At 45.7% G+C, this 17,748-nt stretch overlaps 1 protein-coding gene across 1 annotated transcript in view; it reads right to left on the minus strand.

Moving 5' to 3' along the window:
• Window positions 1-14,599, minus strand: part of LOC110069932 (tripartite motif-containing protein 10) — a 37,059-nt gene extending 22,460 nt beyond the window's left edge. The window contains exons 1-6 of the mRNA XM_078386831.1: window positions 12,470-14,599; window positions 7,787-8,236; window positions 7,195-7,290; window positions 5,750-5,980; window positions 4,500-4,522; window positions 2,811-2,929 (exon numbers count right to left, since the gene is read on the minus strand). Of these exons, the coding sequence (XP_078242957.1) occupies window positions 2,811-2,929; window positions 4,500-4,522; window positions 5,750-5,980; window positions 7,195-7,290; window positions 7,787-8,194 (877 nt within the window). The 5' untranslated portion in view covers window positions 8,195-8,236; window positions 12,470-14,599. The remainder of the gene's footprint in view (window positions 1-2,810; window positions 2,930-4,499; window positions 4,523-5,749; window positions 5,981-7,194; window positions 7,291-7,786; window positions 8,237-12,469) is intronic.
• Between the last annotated feature and the right edge of the window lie 3,149 nt (window positions 14,600-17,748).

A 17,748-nucleotide genomic window follows, 5' to 3' on the forward strand; every position in this document is an offset into this window, starting at 1 on the left:
TCTTTCTTAAAGATGTTCACCAGGACATTTTAGAATTTTTGTTACCCTGCTCATGGTATGTTTGATTATTATGTAGAGCAGGGGTCCCCAACCTTTTTCACCCTGCGGACTGGCTGGGGAAGGCAGGGCACCCACACGCTAGTGCACATGTGTGAACAAGCGCGTACACACTCTCTCTTGTGCTTATGTCCATGCACAAATGGTGGTGCAGCGCATGTGTGGGTGCGCTCATGCGCATGTGTAAAAGGTGACGCAGCACTTCTGTGGGTGTTCAGAAGCGTGCACAAATGGCAGTGTGGCCCTTGCATGGGCATACTGGAGTGCACATGCATGCGCAAATCAGATTTTTACTTTCTTGGGCTCCATGATCACTATAGATGGTGACAGCAACCACGAAATTAAAAGACGCCTGCTTCTTGGAAGGAAAGTGATGACAAACCTAGACAGCAGCTTAAAAAGCAGAGACATCACCTTGCTGACAAAGATCTGCATAGTCAAAGCTATGGTTCTTCCTGCAGCGATGTATGGAAGTGAGAGCTGGACCATAAAGAAGGCTGACCGCCAAAGAAATTATGCTTTTGAACTGTAGTGCTGGAGGAGACTCTTGAGAGTCCCCTGGACTGCAAAGAGAACAAACCTCTCCATTCTGAAGGAAATCAACCCTGAGTGCTCACTGGAAGGACAGATCCTGAAGCTAAGGCTCCAATACTTTGGTCATCTCATGAGAAGAGAAGACTCCCTGGAAAAGACCCTGATGTTGGGAAAGTGTGAGGGCAAGAGGAGAAGGGGACGACAGAGGACGATATGGCTGGACAGTGTCACTGAAGCGACCAACATGAATTTGACCCAACTCCAGGAGGCAGTGGAAGACAGGAGGGGTCACAAAGAGTCAGAGACGACTAAATAACAACATGATTTTACAGGATGCTTGTAATATAAGCCCTACTCCCAAAATAAGCCCCAGTTAAGTGAAACCCCACCCTCCAACATTGTGTGGCAACCAGAAGAAGATGACAGGACTGTATGTGAATAAATGTATATTTTTGTACATTAAAAAAAAACATCACCTGAAAATAAGCCCTCATGCGTTTTTGGAGCAAAAATTAATATGAGACCCTGTCTTATTTTCGGGGAAACACGGTAGGTAGTGCTCAGAACATAACAAGGAGTCCAATACCAGGTTGGCCACCATTGAAGCACACTCTCTCTGCTCGGCACCGAAGACCAGATCCAGCATATAGCCGCCCACGTGGGTAGAACTGTTGACTTGCTAGGTCAAGTCCAAGGAAGCTATGATTTCCAGGAACTCATGAGCTGGACTGGAAACCTCAGCCTCCGCATCAATGTTGAAGTCCCCCAGAACCAAAAGTCTGGGGGGGACTTCAACAGTGCCACGGAGATAAAGTCCGCCAGCTCCGGCAGGGACGATGCTGGATTATGGGGAGCGCGGTGTGCCAGCACAATCCCAAAGCCACCCCTGGCCTCGAATGACATGTGGACGGTCTCTAGACCTAGGCTTGGCACTGCAGAGAGCCTAGCAGCCTCAAAGATGTCCTATAAACAATGGCCGCTCCCCCACCCCCACCTGCCTGGTCTGCCCTGGTGTTGGATGGCATACCCAGGTGGGTACATGCGGGAAAAAGTAGCTTAGCCCTCAGTGCCCACCCATATCTCAGTTATACAGGCCAGGTCTGCCCGTTTCTCCAGGATCAAGTCCCGGATGAGTTGGGTTTTGTTGTGGGCAGACCTGGCATTTATCAATGCCAGGGACAGAGACGGAGGCCAGCTAGGCTGGTTACCTAGGTTCAAACAGGTGGCAGCAGAGCCAGAACAGGGGACAGCCTTCAATCGTCTGTCCGCTCTTCTTCTAGGTTTGATTGCTACTGCGCCAACACCCTGCCCGAATAACAGACTTCCCGTTCCATTGTAACATCACTGTAAAATGTTATGAAATATTGTTATAAAATGTGGTGTTGTTATGAAATGTTATAAAATGCTGGTTTCTCTTAGGAGTATCTTCTCTGTAACCATTTTTTAAAATTAGACTACCTTGTTTAATGTATTCCTTTCTCAACTTTCGTGGGTTACCAAAGGTAAAGGTAAAGGTTCCCCTTGACAATTTTTGTCCAGTTGTGTTCAACTCTAGGGGGCGGTGCTCATCCCCGTTTCCAAGCCATAGAGCCAGCGTTTTTGTCCGAAGACAATCTTCCGTGGTCACATGGCCAGTGCTACTTAGATACGGAACGCTGTTACCTTCCCACTGAGGTGGTCCCTATTAATCTACTCGCATTTGCATGCTTTCGAACCACTAGGTTGGCGGGAGCTGGGACAAGTGACGGGTGCTCACTCCGTCACGTGGATTCGATCTTACGACTGCTGGTCTTCTGACCCTGCACCACAGGCTTCTGCGGTTTAGTCCACAGTGCCACCCACGTCCCTAGGGTTACCAAAGAGCACCTATCAAATATATCTGGGCTGGAGTTTTCCTTAACAAATCCCTCTGCAGCCCTCATTGAAGAAACCTCCTTAAACTGGGTAGATGAGTAAGTGGTGTGAAACTGATACACATGAGAGGGAACACACCCACCCACACAATGTTGTCTTTTCACCATAATCAAGATCCTCTTCCCACCCCATTGCACAGAGCCTGAGAGTCACCCTATGTTGTGTCTATTCTGAGAGCAGGAAAAGGAAAGAGTGGCTGGGCTTTGTTAGCTCAATTGCAGTTTGTGACAGTAAGAAAATAAAAACCACACTTTCTCTTGTTCCCTTTAGGACCAGGGCCAATCTTTGCCGGCATTCTGCTTTACCTTTGAACTGCTTCATCCTCTCAGCTAGAAAGGCATTTCTATCATAGACACGCTGTATCTTCGACTTCAGCTCAGGAGAGAAAGCCTCAGGATTCTGAAATGTCTCCTCCTTCTCATGGCTGATGGAGAGAAAAACAAGGTCACTTCACCGCCCATCCTATCCAAGTCAGAATTCTCATCTGAAGGAAAATAAAGGGAGTGAGTGGAAAAGGAAACCCACGAAGACACGCATAGGCCTTATATGGTCCTCAGGCAGGAGGCGAACCTTAGGGGCATTTTTGCAGTCCTCGTGGCCTTCATTTGGGGCCTTTCAAGTTTAAAAATGCAATTATTCTTCCTCAAAATTGGTCTGCTTCTGTAGTTTTTATTTCATGGGATTTGTAAGGGAATCTAAGAGCCTCTGTCCCCACCTCTACCTCAAGTAAGGAAGAAACCCTAAACTCTCCATTTAGTGATTCAAGGTTTCAATATTTTAAAATTACTGAAAATGGCTTTTGGAGGTTTGGCACTGTCTATGGTAGGAGTGGGAGGTTCTTCCAAATCCCCTCAGATTAAAACCCTAGAGACCAAGAGTCTTTATTGTGTCTCGTAACCAAACTCAGGATTTAGTGGGCTAAAATGTCAGGAGCTCTAGCTGAGAACCAGGTTGGTATTGTGGTTGGACTGATGGACTAGGAGTCTTTTTTATTTATTTATTTGGCGAAAGAGAAGGGTTCATTCCTTCGCCTCAGCCACAAAGTGAAACTTACAGAAATAGAGCATTTTCCATTTCTGGGGAAAAGACAGTAAATGCAGGGAAGGTAGTATAAAAATGAAGTAAGTACTACCTGTAATCCTGTTTGTGTAGTTAAACCTGTGGGAGGCTGAAGGGAGTGATGGTTGGGAATTAAAAATTTTCCACAGCTAATCTCCCAAGTAATGCCTATCATTGCATGGAAACTGAGAGTTGCAGGACAGGAGAAACCTTTACGTACCATAAATTGTTGCAACCACATGACAGGGAGAAGCTTGGTAATTAAAGACTTCCTCCTCCCACCCTGCGGCTCCTCCCACAACTTCCATGCTATGACACAGATTACTCAGGAATTGGAAAAGCTGCAGGACTGATGAAGGAAGTTTAAATTACTGAAAATTATTTCCTCTGATGACCTTGGCAGCTTTCCCCAGGCACAGCTGCGTGCATAGATTTCAACCACCATTTGATGTCCAGTTCTAAAAGACCATGGCCGTGTCTGCTTTCCTTATCTGTTCCTTCACCCCTGCTGCTTTTGAATGCATGAAGCCTTGCTCTGCAATAGCAGTTCCTCTCGCAGAGAGATTTCTAGAGATTACCAGAAACGAGAAGACTTCGCTAGTAAAGGTAAATTTTTCCTCATAACCTCTGTGTTGATTCAGGAGAGAACACAACTTTTTATAGAAAGGAGATGAGAGGAAATGTTCATACTGTATTAGATGAAAAAGAGGGTCTAGGAGAACCTTCAACTGTCTGCCAGGGAGGAGAGGAAAGACTTAGTCTGTGGCAGGGCTCTTGGGTGGGAGAAATGGGGTGCTCATTGTTAATACCCGTTGTTTTACTCTGTGATGCTGGAGAGCAACATTATCTCTCCACCAGAATACAAGACCACTTCTCTTGCACAAAGGCCCTTCCAGTATCATGAAGCACTAATGGAATTGAGCAGCTCCACTTACCTTTGCAAGATGCCCCGAACATCCTGAGGGAAAAGAGAGAAGGAACAAAGAGTTTAGCATAGGGGTTTCAAACCTGTGGGTCATGACCCCCAAGGGGAGGGGGTGTCTCAAAGTATTTTCTGGGTTAGGTGGGTCAGCACCTTAAACAAACCAGGGGTTTTCCTATCTGGATGCGAATGAGATACCAGTTGCTTTGCTTTCTCAACAAAGGTTTAAGGCACTGAGTTGATTTCCTAGAGAGGAAGGGATGGTGATTCCGATGGGGGTTTACAGGGTGGCTGGGATGGGGGTGTGCATTCTTTTAAACCCATCATGAGAAAAATGGGGTTTCTCATCCACTGGGGGCAGTTTTCCCTTCAGGGGTCTGAGAATTCCCTTCTAGCTTCCTCTCTTCCTGGGGATGATATTGGTGAGTCTATCCTAGCTTGGCTGGAACTGAGGCTAGGAAAAACTGGGATGCAGAGTGGAGGGGACTCCTCATCAGGCAATAGCATTGCAGTGTTGCCTGAGGTCAAGTTGCTTCCACTTTGGGGGGCCGCCATGAATTAATGCTCCCCCACTCCCCAAAAACCTTAGTCAAAAACCCGCTGAAAGTCCATGGTTTCTCTACTGAGTCAATCCAGCTTAAGGCTCTGTCTTCCTCTTCCTAGTATTATTGTCTATCCCAGGGAGGTTTCTCTTCTCATGATAGTTAACCCCATTAAAAATGCCATTTTATGCCAATAGGCCTGGTGGTTGCAGGTCACTTGGCTATTATAAAAGGGTTTCACAACTTGAAAAAGGTTGATACCTGGGGGTCCCTTCTCATTCTACCTTTGAGATAACGATGTATGTTAGAATTTAGGGATTGTATAAAGATATTCAATGTAATGTCTCCAGGGAATCATGGGAAGGCCATCATTTACTGAAATACCTAAGGGCACAAACCTTTCCTACCTTTAGCAAAATTATAATAAAAAAAAATTGTGGGTTTTTCTGGCTCTTAGGCTGTGTTCTGAAGGTTGTTCTACCTAACATTTTGCCAGTCTCTGTGGCCGGCATCTTCAGAGGACAGGAGCACAGACAGAGTTCCCTCAGTATTTAGTCAGCACTGAGTTAAACACACTCTTCTGTTTCTCTTGATGCTCCAGCATATACCAAAGTTGGCTCAAACTGGGTCCTTTTATTTATTTTGTAGGTGGGAGCCAGAGAAGTATTCGAGAGCCAGCTTTCCCCTGGATAGTCGTCTGCTCTGCTCCTGCTAGTCTCACCTTCAGGAAGTCACTGGAAGGTTCTTGACGCTTTGCCTCCATCTCCCGCATGAAACCTTCAAGAGAGGAGAGCTTCTCGGAGAGTCTGGCCAGGTGCTCCTCCCTTTTCCTGGCAATCTCCTTCTTCACCTCTTCCATCTGGGCCATCAAAAGCTTCTCTTGTTCTTCCAAAAACTGGTGCAGTTGCCCAAATTCTATTTTCATCTTCTTCATTTCTGCTTTTGTTTGTCTCTGCAACAAACAGACAGAAAGGGGAGAAAAGGAAGCTTAGGACAGGAAGAGAGTTAACTAACACAGTTACTGTAAATTGTGAATTCACATGATGAGACTCTTTGAACAGTATGTTGTTGTTGTTTAGTTGTTAAGTCGTGTCTGACTCTTCGTGACCCCATGGAGCAGAGCACACCAGGCCCTCCTATTTTCCACTGCCTCCCAGAGTTTGGTCAAATTCATGTTGGTCGCTTCGATGACACTGTCCAACCATCTCAACCTCTGTCATCCCCTTCTCCTCTTGCCCTCACACTTTCCCAACATGAGGGTCTTTTCCAGGGAGTCTTCTCTTCTAATGAGATGACCAAAGTATTGGAGCCTCAGCTTCAGGATCTGTTGTTCCAGTGAGCACTCAGGGTTGATTTCCTTCAGAATGGAGAGGTTTGTTCTCTTTGCAGTCCAGGGGACTCTCAAGATCATCCTCCAGCACCACAATTCAAAAGCATCAATTCTTCGGTGGTCAGCCTTCTTTATGATCCAGCTCTCACTTCCATACAGGAAGAACCATAGCTTTCACTATGCGGATCTTTGTCAGCAAGGTGATGTCTCTGCTTTTTAAGATGCTGTCTAGGTTTGTCATCACTTTCCTCCTAAGAAGGAGGCGCCTTTTAATTTCGTGGCTGCTGTCACCATCTGCAGTGATCATGGAGCTAGGAAAGTAAAATCTGTCACTATCTCAATATTTTCCCCTTCTATTTGCCAGAAGGTGATGGGACCAGTGGCCATGATCTTAGGTTTTTTATGTTCAACTTCAGACCATTTTTGCACTCTCCTCTTTCACCCTTATTAAGAGGTTCTTTAATTCCTCCTCACTTTCTTTCAGGAAGAGAATTAACTAACACAATTTCTGTAAATTGTGAATTCACATGATGAGACTCTTTAAACAATATGTAAAGGCCTGGAAATTAGGAATTTCTGGTTCCCCATCAGTCATCCAACAAGAATTCTCCTGGAATAATCATGTTTTACACCTATAAAATCAATGCTCTGATTCATATAGTCTCATTTTATGGATCTCCTTTCACTAAAAAAAACAGGCTATCATCGCTCAGGCCTTCACAAACCATAAATGTGTTGTCAATCAAGGCTGTCTTATGACTCTGATCCTTCCTTTTGTATAACATTTACCTCATGCCGTTTGAAGAACTTATCATCTTAATAAGATTTACACTTACAAGGAGGTCTTGGCTTTCTTTTTCTCTTTTCTCTTTATATTTCAGAATTCTTTTCCTTTCCTTCTTCAGAAGCTCCAAACGACTGCAGAGCTGTTCCTGAAGAGAACAGAGAAGTTTACCTTTCCTTCACAGACAGAAAAAGAGAAGAGGAAGGCTTTCTAGGAGTAATTTATATCAGAAATGCTGATCTTTGACTTAAAGGTTTTTAAATGTTTTGAAGCTGCTTTTAAACTTGATTTTTTAATCTTAATATACCTTTTTTTAATTAAAAAAAACAGCATTCATATGGTCTTTTAAAAGTCTGTTGTATTACCTATTGTAAGCCACCCTGGATTACGTATCGAGAGAAAGGTGGCATATAAATAATGGAAATAAATAAATAAAGGTGCCTAAGGATGCTCTGACACTCCTTAGGAATATTTCAGTGCTTTCAATCCAAAGGTTCATCTCTGGAATTTAGTCTCTGTAAAAGCAGAATGTAACTGGCATCAATCCTACAGATGGAAAATTCCGCCAGCTCTTTGAGAAGAAAATTTCTGTCTGTAAGAAGAATAAAAAGATTTCATTACCAAGGATGTAGAGAACTTCCTACCTTGTATTCCTGGGCAGCCTCTTCCTTTCGAATCACAGTATGTGTATTATGTTCTGGGGATTGCTTGCAAACGAAGCACACCAATTTATTGTCTTCTTTGCAGAAGAGGGGGAGTTTTTCCTTGTGTTGCAAACACAGATCCTCTTCTAGACTTTGTAGGCGCTGTTTAATTGCTTCTGCTATACTTGCCAGTTGCCAATTGGATCGGAAATTCCCTTTCTGGAACTTTGCTTTGCAAATTGGACATTCCAGTTCCCCCATCCATTCCCACTCCTCAGAGTATTTGGTGATGCAGCCTCGGCAAAAGTTGTGGCCACAGTCCAGGGTCACGGGATCTGTTAGACATTCAAAGCAGATGGGGCAGCTGGCTGCATTTTCCACAGACTTGGAGGATGAAGATAAGGCCATGGCGATGAGTGACTAACTGCTTAGAGGAGGCATTTGGTGGACCTGTGGAAGAGAGCAGGATTGGAGAGAGTCAAAGCAAGAAGAGATGTCTGTTGGGCAAGACATTGGAATCCAGTCGGATCCAACCTCCACTGAAGTCCCTCTCTGGGCTTGGACCTCTCAGAAGTCTTCCTCAGAGTTGGCCTTACTACTATCTAAATTTCAGTAGTGAAATAACACTTTATCAAAACATTGTTCCTACAGCTGGAACTTGAGAACTTTGGAGCAGAGTTCATGCTGAGGATTCAAACAGTTCACACTTAAAGATAAACATGTAGCCAGTCAATCCAAATCCAATACTAGGCTAGTACCTTAATGGTATCAAACAAAATGGCAGTGACAAGGATTCAAATGGACTTAGCTCCGAAAATAGACCTAAATTTTTATACCTAATGATTAAGAACCTCTTTTTTCTTGGCTAGCATGTTGGATGCTTTTGTCATATCGTCTGGGGTTAGCTGGTATGTTCTCCCTGTAACTGTACAGTGGTGCCTCGACTTACGACCATAATCCGTTCCAGAAGACGGGCGTAACTCGAAAAGGTCGTAGGTCGAAGCACCGCTTCCCATAGGAATGCATTGGAATGCGATTAAACTGTTCCAGACCACAAAAAAAAAAAAAACACCCAAAAAACCCACAACCCCAACACGACTCGAAGCCCCACTGGAATGCGATGGGGCTGGGGGAAAAAACCACACACACACACACACACACACACACACACACACACACACACACACACACAGAGCCAGCTTTATTGGAACGTGATAGATCAACATTTCTATACCTAATGATTAAGAATTTCTTTTTTCTTGGCTAGCATGCTGGATGCTTTTGTCATATCCTGTGGAGTTAGCTGGTATGTTCTCCCTGCAGCTGTAATTGGATCCAGTTTGCCCACTGGATCAAATGATCAAAATCTACATCTTGAATTTCCACTGGAACAACTCTATGGCAACTGTTCATCCCATTGTTGTGTACTACAAGGAAAATGATCAACTAAGACATAAGAGGCTTATCACCAAAAATGGACCAAATCCATGACATCAAGTTCCAAAATTGATTTTTCATTGGTGGATTTGACATGGAATGAACCAATCTTGTCTACTATAATAGATTTACAAGGGTGGTGTTTAGGAGAAGAGACACCAGAGGGTGCCATTTCAGCGGGAAAGACTGAGGTGATAAAAGGAAGAATGGAGGAGGGAGGGGGGCAGTTGGAAGATGAAGAGGCTTTTTGGGTGCAGGAAGCGGGAAACATAGAGGAGGAAGAGGTTTTGGTGGAGATAGTGCAGGAAGACCCCTGGATAGTGCAGGAAGACCCCTCCCAAGAGAATACAGTGGAAGAGACGAATCTATAGGAAGCCACCTTGTTGGGGAGAAACTAAGGACAGAAAAAGACAAAAAGAGTCCAAGGCTTGACAACAATGAGAGGCCCAGAGAAGAGGTCAAAGATGTACAGAGAGTCCAGGGGAACCCCGTGAGGCCAGTCCATTCAGGCCAAGGCTGAGACAGAACCCAGGCAAGAAGGTATGGGAGCCTGCGAACAGGTTCTTTTCCCCCCTGGGACGGCTCCTCAATTTCGGCGGGAAATAATAAAGGAGCCGTCTCAATAACTTTGAACGTGTCTTCTTTATTCTCTCCTACATTCACCAGCACCTCGCTTACAGGTTCAAACGGTTTCAATTCTGGCAACAAACCACAACCATTGGAAACAAAACTTTTACAGTGGTGCCTCGCATAACGAGTGTACCATTTAACGACGAATCCGCATAGCGATGCGGATTTTGCGAACGCTTTTGCGATTGCATTGCGATGTTTTGAATAGGCAAAACATCGCATTGCGATGATCGGTGTTTCACTTAGCGATCTTCGAATTGCGATGTTTTAGAAACAGCTGATTGGCGGTTCCAAATTGGCCGCCACATCAACAAAATGGCCACCCACAGCATTTTCGCACCGATTCCTCGCTTACCGAGGCGGCGAAAATGGTGGCCGTATGGGGAATCTTTGCATAACGGTGAGTTTTGTCCCCATAGGAATGCATTAAACAGAGTTTAATGCGTTCCTATGGGGTTTTTCTTTCCGTATAGCGATGTTTCCGGATAGCGACGTTTTTCCTGGAACGGATTAATGCCGCTAGGCGGGGCACCACTGTATTGTAATCCCAAGGACTCAGTGGCGAGCCTCCCCACGCCATTCTTTCTGCTCGGGTTTCTGAGGGGGAAAGCTCCCTATCGCATAAATTGTCCCACAACATGTATGGCGTACCCACCCTCTCTCGTCCGGTCCTTCAGGGAAAGGATGTCGTGAAGCTTCTTTTTTCACGTTGCAGCTCAAGCTCTCGGGGCACAACAATTACTGTCCATTCCTTAGTCATGTACCAGCTAGCCTTCTCCTTTACTATCTCAGGATCTGGCAACAGTCCTCCGACCTTCGGGTTCAGGAAATCTTTCATGAGGCTCTGGGTGTGAACCCTCTCAAATACTCTTATACGCTCTTCTTGTTTCTTCTTTTCATACTCCTCTACTACTGAGCTAAACCACCTAACCCCCTCCTCATTTATATCTTCCTCCCACACAGATACTTCTTGCTTCACCCACTCCCCTTCCACCAAGCAAACCTCCGTCTTTCCCGCTCTGTTATCCAGGTTCAGTTCTCCCGCCTTCTCTGTAACTGTCATTTGGTCTGTTGTTTGATCCCCTTCATTTGATTTTTCTTCTGTTTCTATATCTTTTACAGCTAAGGGCAGCACACTCCCACTCTACACTCCTTCACAGAGCCACAGGTGGACTGGGTTTTCCACCTTCCCCAATGATACGATTCACTTGACAGATCTGGCCTGGCACCTAAGTGGAGTCATAGATGGTTGGTGTGGGTTTTTCGGGCTCTTTGGCCGTGTTCTGAAGGTTGTTCTTCCTGATGTTTCACCAGTCTCTGTGGCCAGCATCTTCAGAGGACAGCAGAGAGACTGGTGAAACGTCAGGAAGAACAACCTTCAGAACACGGCCAAAGAGCCCGAAAAATCCACAACAACCATTAGATCCCGGCCGTGAAAGCCTTCACGAATACATGGAGTCATAGAGTTCTACGTTCTTCACCCTTGTCATTAGAACGGGATTTGTTACAGTTTGAAAACAAGAAGAACTATGACCTGTTGTTTAAAACATGAGACTGAAGACTTTGGTAACCATGAAGTTGCTAAGCAGTTCTATAATAAATCTGTTTTATTATAAGAAATTGGTGTATGTGAGTCATCCTTCCATTGGACCACATCTGAGAGGAAAAAGGATGTTGCACAAGATCACACTGTGGTCCATTTGGACAGCTGAAGGTACTAACCCAGTGTCTGAAGAAAATCCTTACAGTGGATATACTTTATTTTTCCGTTTATAAGACACACCCACCCCAATTTTCTAACCCCCAAATTAAGAAAAATTAACTTTGAGGATTCAGCCTCTGAGCTCAGAAGGTCAGACATTTTGTCTCCATTGAATCTTGAGCCTACAGGCTCCACCTCAAAAGAGGTGTATTCCAGTTGGTTTGTTCGGGATCCGTTGATGTTAGTTCCATAAATCTACTGACTGGAGGAAACTAAGCCTTGTGGCTTTACAGAGGCAAGGTATGGGCTGTTTTTCCCCCTCTCCTCAGCTCTCAGAGTAATGATTTTAGGGAAAAGTAGCATCTTATAGAGGGGAAAATATGGTACCATAGTTCTAAAGTGCAGATATAGTTAGTGATGGCTACTGTAAGGATTTCTTTACTTCCAGATTTCTCAGAATGGAAACTGTTAGTGTTTAATTGCTTCTTTTAAAACTAGAGATCAGCCATTAGAGAAGATCAGGAGAAGGGAGAAACAGAAGCAGTCAGCACTTGTACCCACTCTTTAGTGGGGCCACAATCCTCATCAGTCTAAGACACATTAAACATTGCCATTACCCCGCAAAAGGTAAGATGCAGAAACCCCACAAGCTCTGCTGGCCAGCTGTGGTTAAACTCGGCATTAAAACGGAATTGACCTTGGCACTAGTCCAATCTTTCAAGAGAAAACCCTCCGCACCCAAGAGGGCAGAGCTGAGCAAGCCCTCTCCTCCCTCTCCTGGCAGGGCATTGTTCATTTATGGTGGGGCACAGAGGATCCTCCCTCAAAAAAAAAATCTTAAAGTCAGGCATATACCAGGAGAAACTTTCCTTCAAACATCCGAACCTCATTTGGTGCTACAAAAAAACACTTACCTCGGCCCCTGTGTTGCTGCAGCTGGTGAAAGGAAAAGATGGAATCCACTGTTTTCAATTAAAGGCCCACCCTGGTGAATCCAGATACAACCTTAGCAGAACTGGAAACTGTCTGTGTACATAAAAGTGTGTGGTCTTTCTGTGAAGGACTTGATAGATAAATTTGATGTTTGGTAGTGGTTATTCCTCCAGCTAATCAGAGTCCAGAGTACAGCATGGTGTAAAGGTCGGAGCCAGGCTTGGAATAGATAATCATTACAGCTCTTTTTTTTTTGCCTTGCTCATATTAAACTTCTAGACTCTATAGCTTCCTACCTGTCTGTCATGGCAGCACCCCATAATGGGCAGGATTACAGAGGCCAGGGTCCTGACATGAGGGAGGCACCGTAGTCACACACTGGATGGCGAAGAGGAAAGACACACCAGACCAGAGTTGGCGTCTGAGAATCCAAAAGGATCTTGAACCTGCGGATGTGTGTGTGGTTTCGGCAGGCACTTCGTGTGATCCTGTCTGCCAAAGCTGCTCCCCTGCCCATCGGTTTAAAGGCCTGCTCACCTTCCATCACTTCTGTCTTAGCTGGAATGAACGTCACCTTGATAGACATCCTCCAGGCTGTCACTCATTCCAGGCCCTACTTTGGCCCCACTCTGCCCGTATTCGAGGACAAGGGAAATGGCTGTCTTCAAAAGCTCCAGCAGGACCAAAGGGATCCTCAGGAGCTTCAGAAACATTGGACGGGGGGAGAAATTGGACCATTTTCGCATAAAATATCCAGCCGCAGCTAATAACATCGTCAGACTTGCATGGCAGAACTTCATATGATTGGATTTCAGCCATTCCTAGGTTACCAGATTTTAAATTGTAGTACTCCTTAACACTGCTGGATGGTTCAGTGGCTCAGGTCTCTGGCTGCGTAGCCAGAGTCTGGGGGCTTCAATTCCTCACTGTGCCTCCTCGAGAGCAGCTGCCCTCTCTGACCCATAAGTTCCCCTCGAGCTCTGCTGTTCAAAGGTTATTAAAACCTCTCGGTGACTGGAGAGTGGAAAGGCACAACATCAATTCACAGAGAAGTAATATTGCCCCCTCATGGCTGACAAAGATTAGAATTCCTCCTGCAGGTCAAACAACAGCCTCACGAACTGATGGCGCTTGTCAAAAGGAGGAAGGAAGAAGGGCTATGTTCTGCTCTTCTCATGCCTGCTGTTAAGGGTCTTTTTTGGAAATGGTCACTTCTGAAATCACCACCTAGAAAGAGAAAGTTTGATTTCTGTGCCCGTGGTTTTCAAACCCTGAGCACTCATCTCTGCTCAGCTGGTCCCAGGGCTCACTGGAGGTGGGTTACATGTCCAACATGGGTGAATTAAAAAGCCAGGGTCAGGAGGAAGGTGTGAAATAACTTTTAAGAGGGGGAGAGGGGTAAAGGAAAACATCATTCCAGTCAAGCCAAACATCAACTGGAGAAGACTATAATATGATTGCAAATCGTTTCACTATGGCATCTAGCGGGCAAATATTGGAACTCCCAATTAGAAAGCATTATAGTAGAAAGAAAATAATCACAAAAAAATCACTGCAAGATTCATTGGAAATGCAATTAATCCCTTCCGGCTGAAGGGGGGGGGGAAGAAAGAAAACAAAAGCAATCAAGTGTGCTAGACCCATCAGAAATGCACAGAAAACAAAGTGACCAGCTCCAAAATGCACAGAGAACAAAGGGACCAGATCCAAAATACATAGAGAACAAAGGGAAAAGTAGGGGAAGCATGCAAGACCCATCAGAAATGGAGGGACACATCAAAGAGCAACCAAACCCCCCAAGACCCATCAGAAATTGGGGAGAAAACCCCAAAATCAACCAACCCCCCCAAGCCCCATTGGAAATGGGAAAAAACACTCCAAAAAGCAACCAAACCTCCCAAGACCCATAGGAAATGGGTGGGGAACCCAACAAACAAACAAACCCCCCAAGACGGTGGGGCAGTGGGAAAGGGGGTTGGCTGTGTGTGTGTGTGTGGTGAATGAATTTCACACCCCTTAACATCCATGCACCCGGGCGACCAATCCTGTGCCAATCCTGCACTACGCCACTGCAACGGTCTCGTCTGGAAGAGCCTCTCAGTGCCTTGTCCCCCATGACTGCTGTTTACATACTGTGACAGAACCCACACACCAAAAGAAAAAAAAATGTGCTGCTTATATATTGTCCCAGACAGAACACTTGAAGTATTCTCTAGGTGGTTTGCAATTCAATTATGCAGGCTCCACGTTGCCTCTTCCCCTAATCCAGCTGGGTACTCATTTTGCCAACCGCAGAAGGATGGAAATAGCCTGTACTTTGGGATGGTCTGATGCAAGCAATTTCCCATCAATCAGATGATGTGCAGGAGATCAGACATAAGCCTGACAATGCTCCATGACCAAGCTGGAACTTTTGTTCCAGTGGCAGAGCTTTTTTTTTTTTAAAGCTGGGCTTGTGGATTGCAAGAAAGGGAAGGAAGGACGAGTCTCCCTGCATGGCGGCCAAGTGGCTAGCCAAGCAGGAAGAGAGTGGGGCTCCGCGAGTGATTGGAAGGATGAGCAAGGCCACCGCTGGCGCTAGACGCTTGAGCGGGGGCGGATCCTTGTTAACTCCAGCTGTGCATGGATATTTTTATTCATATACAAATACCCTCCCCCATCCCTAATAATTAGCATTGGTGCCTACGCAGATCCTAATTCTTACAGACAGTCCATCTTCTTTCTATGAGACCAAGGAGTTAGTCCACACTATAGTCATCGAGAGAGCCACGCTTTGTGATCAAGCGCAGAGAGACTGCTGCACATCGATCACCTGGATTTGCTTGCAGTCATCAAATCCTTCTGAGCTTTTCATTTTTTCGTAGCTGGTTGCGGAGTCCAGGTCATTCACAGACAATATGACCACCCTGCATTATATCAACAAACAGTGTGGCACCCATTCTTTAAATCTATGTTTAGCGATTCAGCTGAGGGAATGGTGTTATTGTCACCATGTCTTTCCGCTGGCCCTTCACGTGACCACAGAGGACAATGACCGTCTGAACTATCTTACCACCCAAACCCACGAGTGGGCCCTCAATGACACCGTCTTCTCTTTTCTGTGCAGTCGGTGGGGAATGCCAGGTCTTGATGTCTTCGCCACCAGGTCAACTTCAAATGAAGAGGTACTGCTCATGGGCAGGAATAGGAGAGAACTCTCTAGGCAACACTTTCATGGTGGACTGGGGCGACGGTCTCCTTTATCTCTTTCCACTCATTCCAGTCATCCAGCGAATAATAGTCAGGCTCTGTCAGCTGAACTCCGATCCCTTTCTAATAGCACCATGATGGCCTCGACAACCATGGTTCACCACTCTCAGAGCCATGGCTACCGACTTCCTGAGGTTACCTCTTCAACCATCCCTTCTGACTCAGGAGGAAGGTCAGATTTGTCATCCCGACCTCGACTCTCTACACCTCACTGCGTGGAGAATTCCTCCAATGAGGCTGAAGTCTTAAACAGGGCTAGGAAGCCCTTTACTCAACTGCTGTATTCGTATAAGCGAAACACTTTCATCAAGTTTGCTGCATCGCGGAAATTGCCTGTGGTTCCTGTCTCCTTGGACACCCTTCTCAAGTTCCTTTGTTATTTGTTTGACCAAGGTTTGGCTCATTCAACATTGAAAGTTTATATTTCTGTGATAGTTTCATATCAGCCTGAAGGGTTGGAGGCCTCTCGTTTATTTTCTCATCCTACTTTGAAGAGATTTCTGAGAGGTTTGCAGAACATGCGCCCACCTCCACGACCTCCACTTCCACAGTGGTCTCTCCAGGTTGTCCTCCTTGCACTCGCTCGTCCACCATTTGAGCCCATGGCCTCGGCGCATCTCAAACTTCTTTCTATCGAGACTTTGTTCCCTGTGGCTACAACTTTTGCACGTCGAGCAAGCAAGCTATTCGCTCTTCGAACTAATCCCCCTTACATTCAATTTTATCCCGACAAACTTGTATTATATCTAGATGTGTCCTTTCTTCCCAAAGTGATTTCTGATTTCCATATTAATCAACCTCTAATTCTTCTGTTGTTATTTCCAAATCCCTCTTCTGATGTTGAGCACATACTCCACTCCCTCGACATTTGTTGTGCCTTAGCATTTTACATTTCTAGGACTAAGGAATTCCGCACTTCCCCCAGACTTTTTCTGTGCTTCCATGGCCCACGAAAGGGCTCTCCTGCCTCCTCGCAGACAGTCTCGGGGTGGATTGTCTCTGCTATTACTACTTTAGCTTATGACTTGGCAGGCAAGACTCTGCCAGAAGTGCTGAAGGCACACCCTACGAGAGCTATGGCTACGTCTACAGCATGGTTGCGTGGCGTTGAAAGAGAAAGAGAGGTTACTTACCTGTAACCATGGTTCTTCGAGTGGTCCTCTGTGAATCCACACAAATGGGTTTTACTGCGCTTATGCAGGACTCCTCGGAATATTCTAGAGCTTAAAAAGACATGATCTGACATCTATTGAGCGGCCACTTGGTCTACACCCTCGACTTTTGTGACGCATTATCGTCTTGACGTCAGGGCCAAGAAGGAAACAAGTTTTGGAAGGGCTGTGCTGACTTTGGTGTTGGCGTGATGGCCCTCCTCCCGGTAAGTGAGCTTGCTGGTCACCCATTTGTGTGCATTCACAGAGGCCATGAAGAAGAAAGAGAGGTTACTTACCTGTAATCATGGTTCTTTGAGTGGTCCTCTGTGAATCCACACATACCACTCAGCCTCCCCGTTGTCCGTCACATGATGTCTTGAGCTTTGTGGGAGTCAGAGCCTTGACAGCAGCGGACATTTCAGAAGTGAGGTATTATGGCTGGGCGGAGCATGTGCGCCACTAATCAATGTCCTACTAATCATGTCTTTTTAAGCTCAAGAATATTCCGAGGAGTTCTGCATAAGTGCAGTAAAACCCATTTGTGTGGATTCACAGAGGACCACTCGAAGAACCATGGTTACAGATAAGTAACCTCTCTTTCTCTTGCCCTTGAGTACTGGCAGGGTGATCCCAAAGCAGCGCCTGGGGTCAATGATGGGTTAGATCAGGGGTCTCCAAATTACGGCCCGCAGGCCACATCTGGCCCACCTTGCCTTTTTATCCTGCTCAGCGGGTGGGTGGACCGGCGGGCAGGCATGGGCCAGTGGGCAGGAGTGTGTGCAGGCAGGTGGGAGTGTGGGAGTGTTCACGTGCATATGCACATCTTCCTTTGGCCCTCAAAAACGTGGAGCATATAT

Source organism: Pogona vitticeps, chromosome 2, assembly GCF_051106095.1.
Source record: "Pogona vitticeps strain Pit_001003342236 chromosome 2, PviZW2.1, whole genome shotgun sequence".
Classification (NCBI taxonomy): Eukaryota; Metazoa; Chordata; class Lepidosauria; order Squamata; family Agamidae; genus Pogona; species Pogona vitticeps.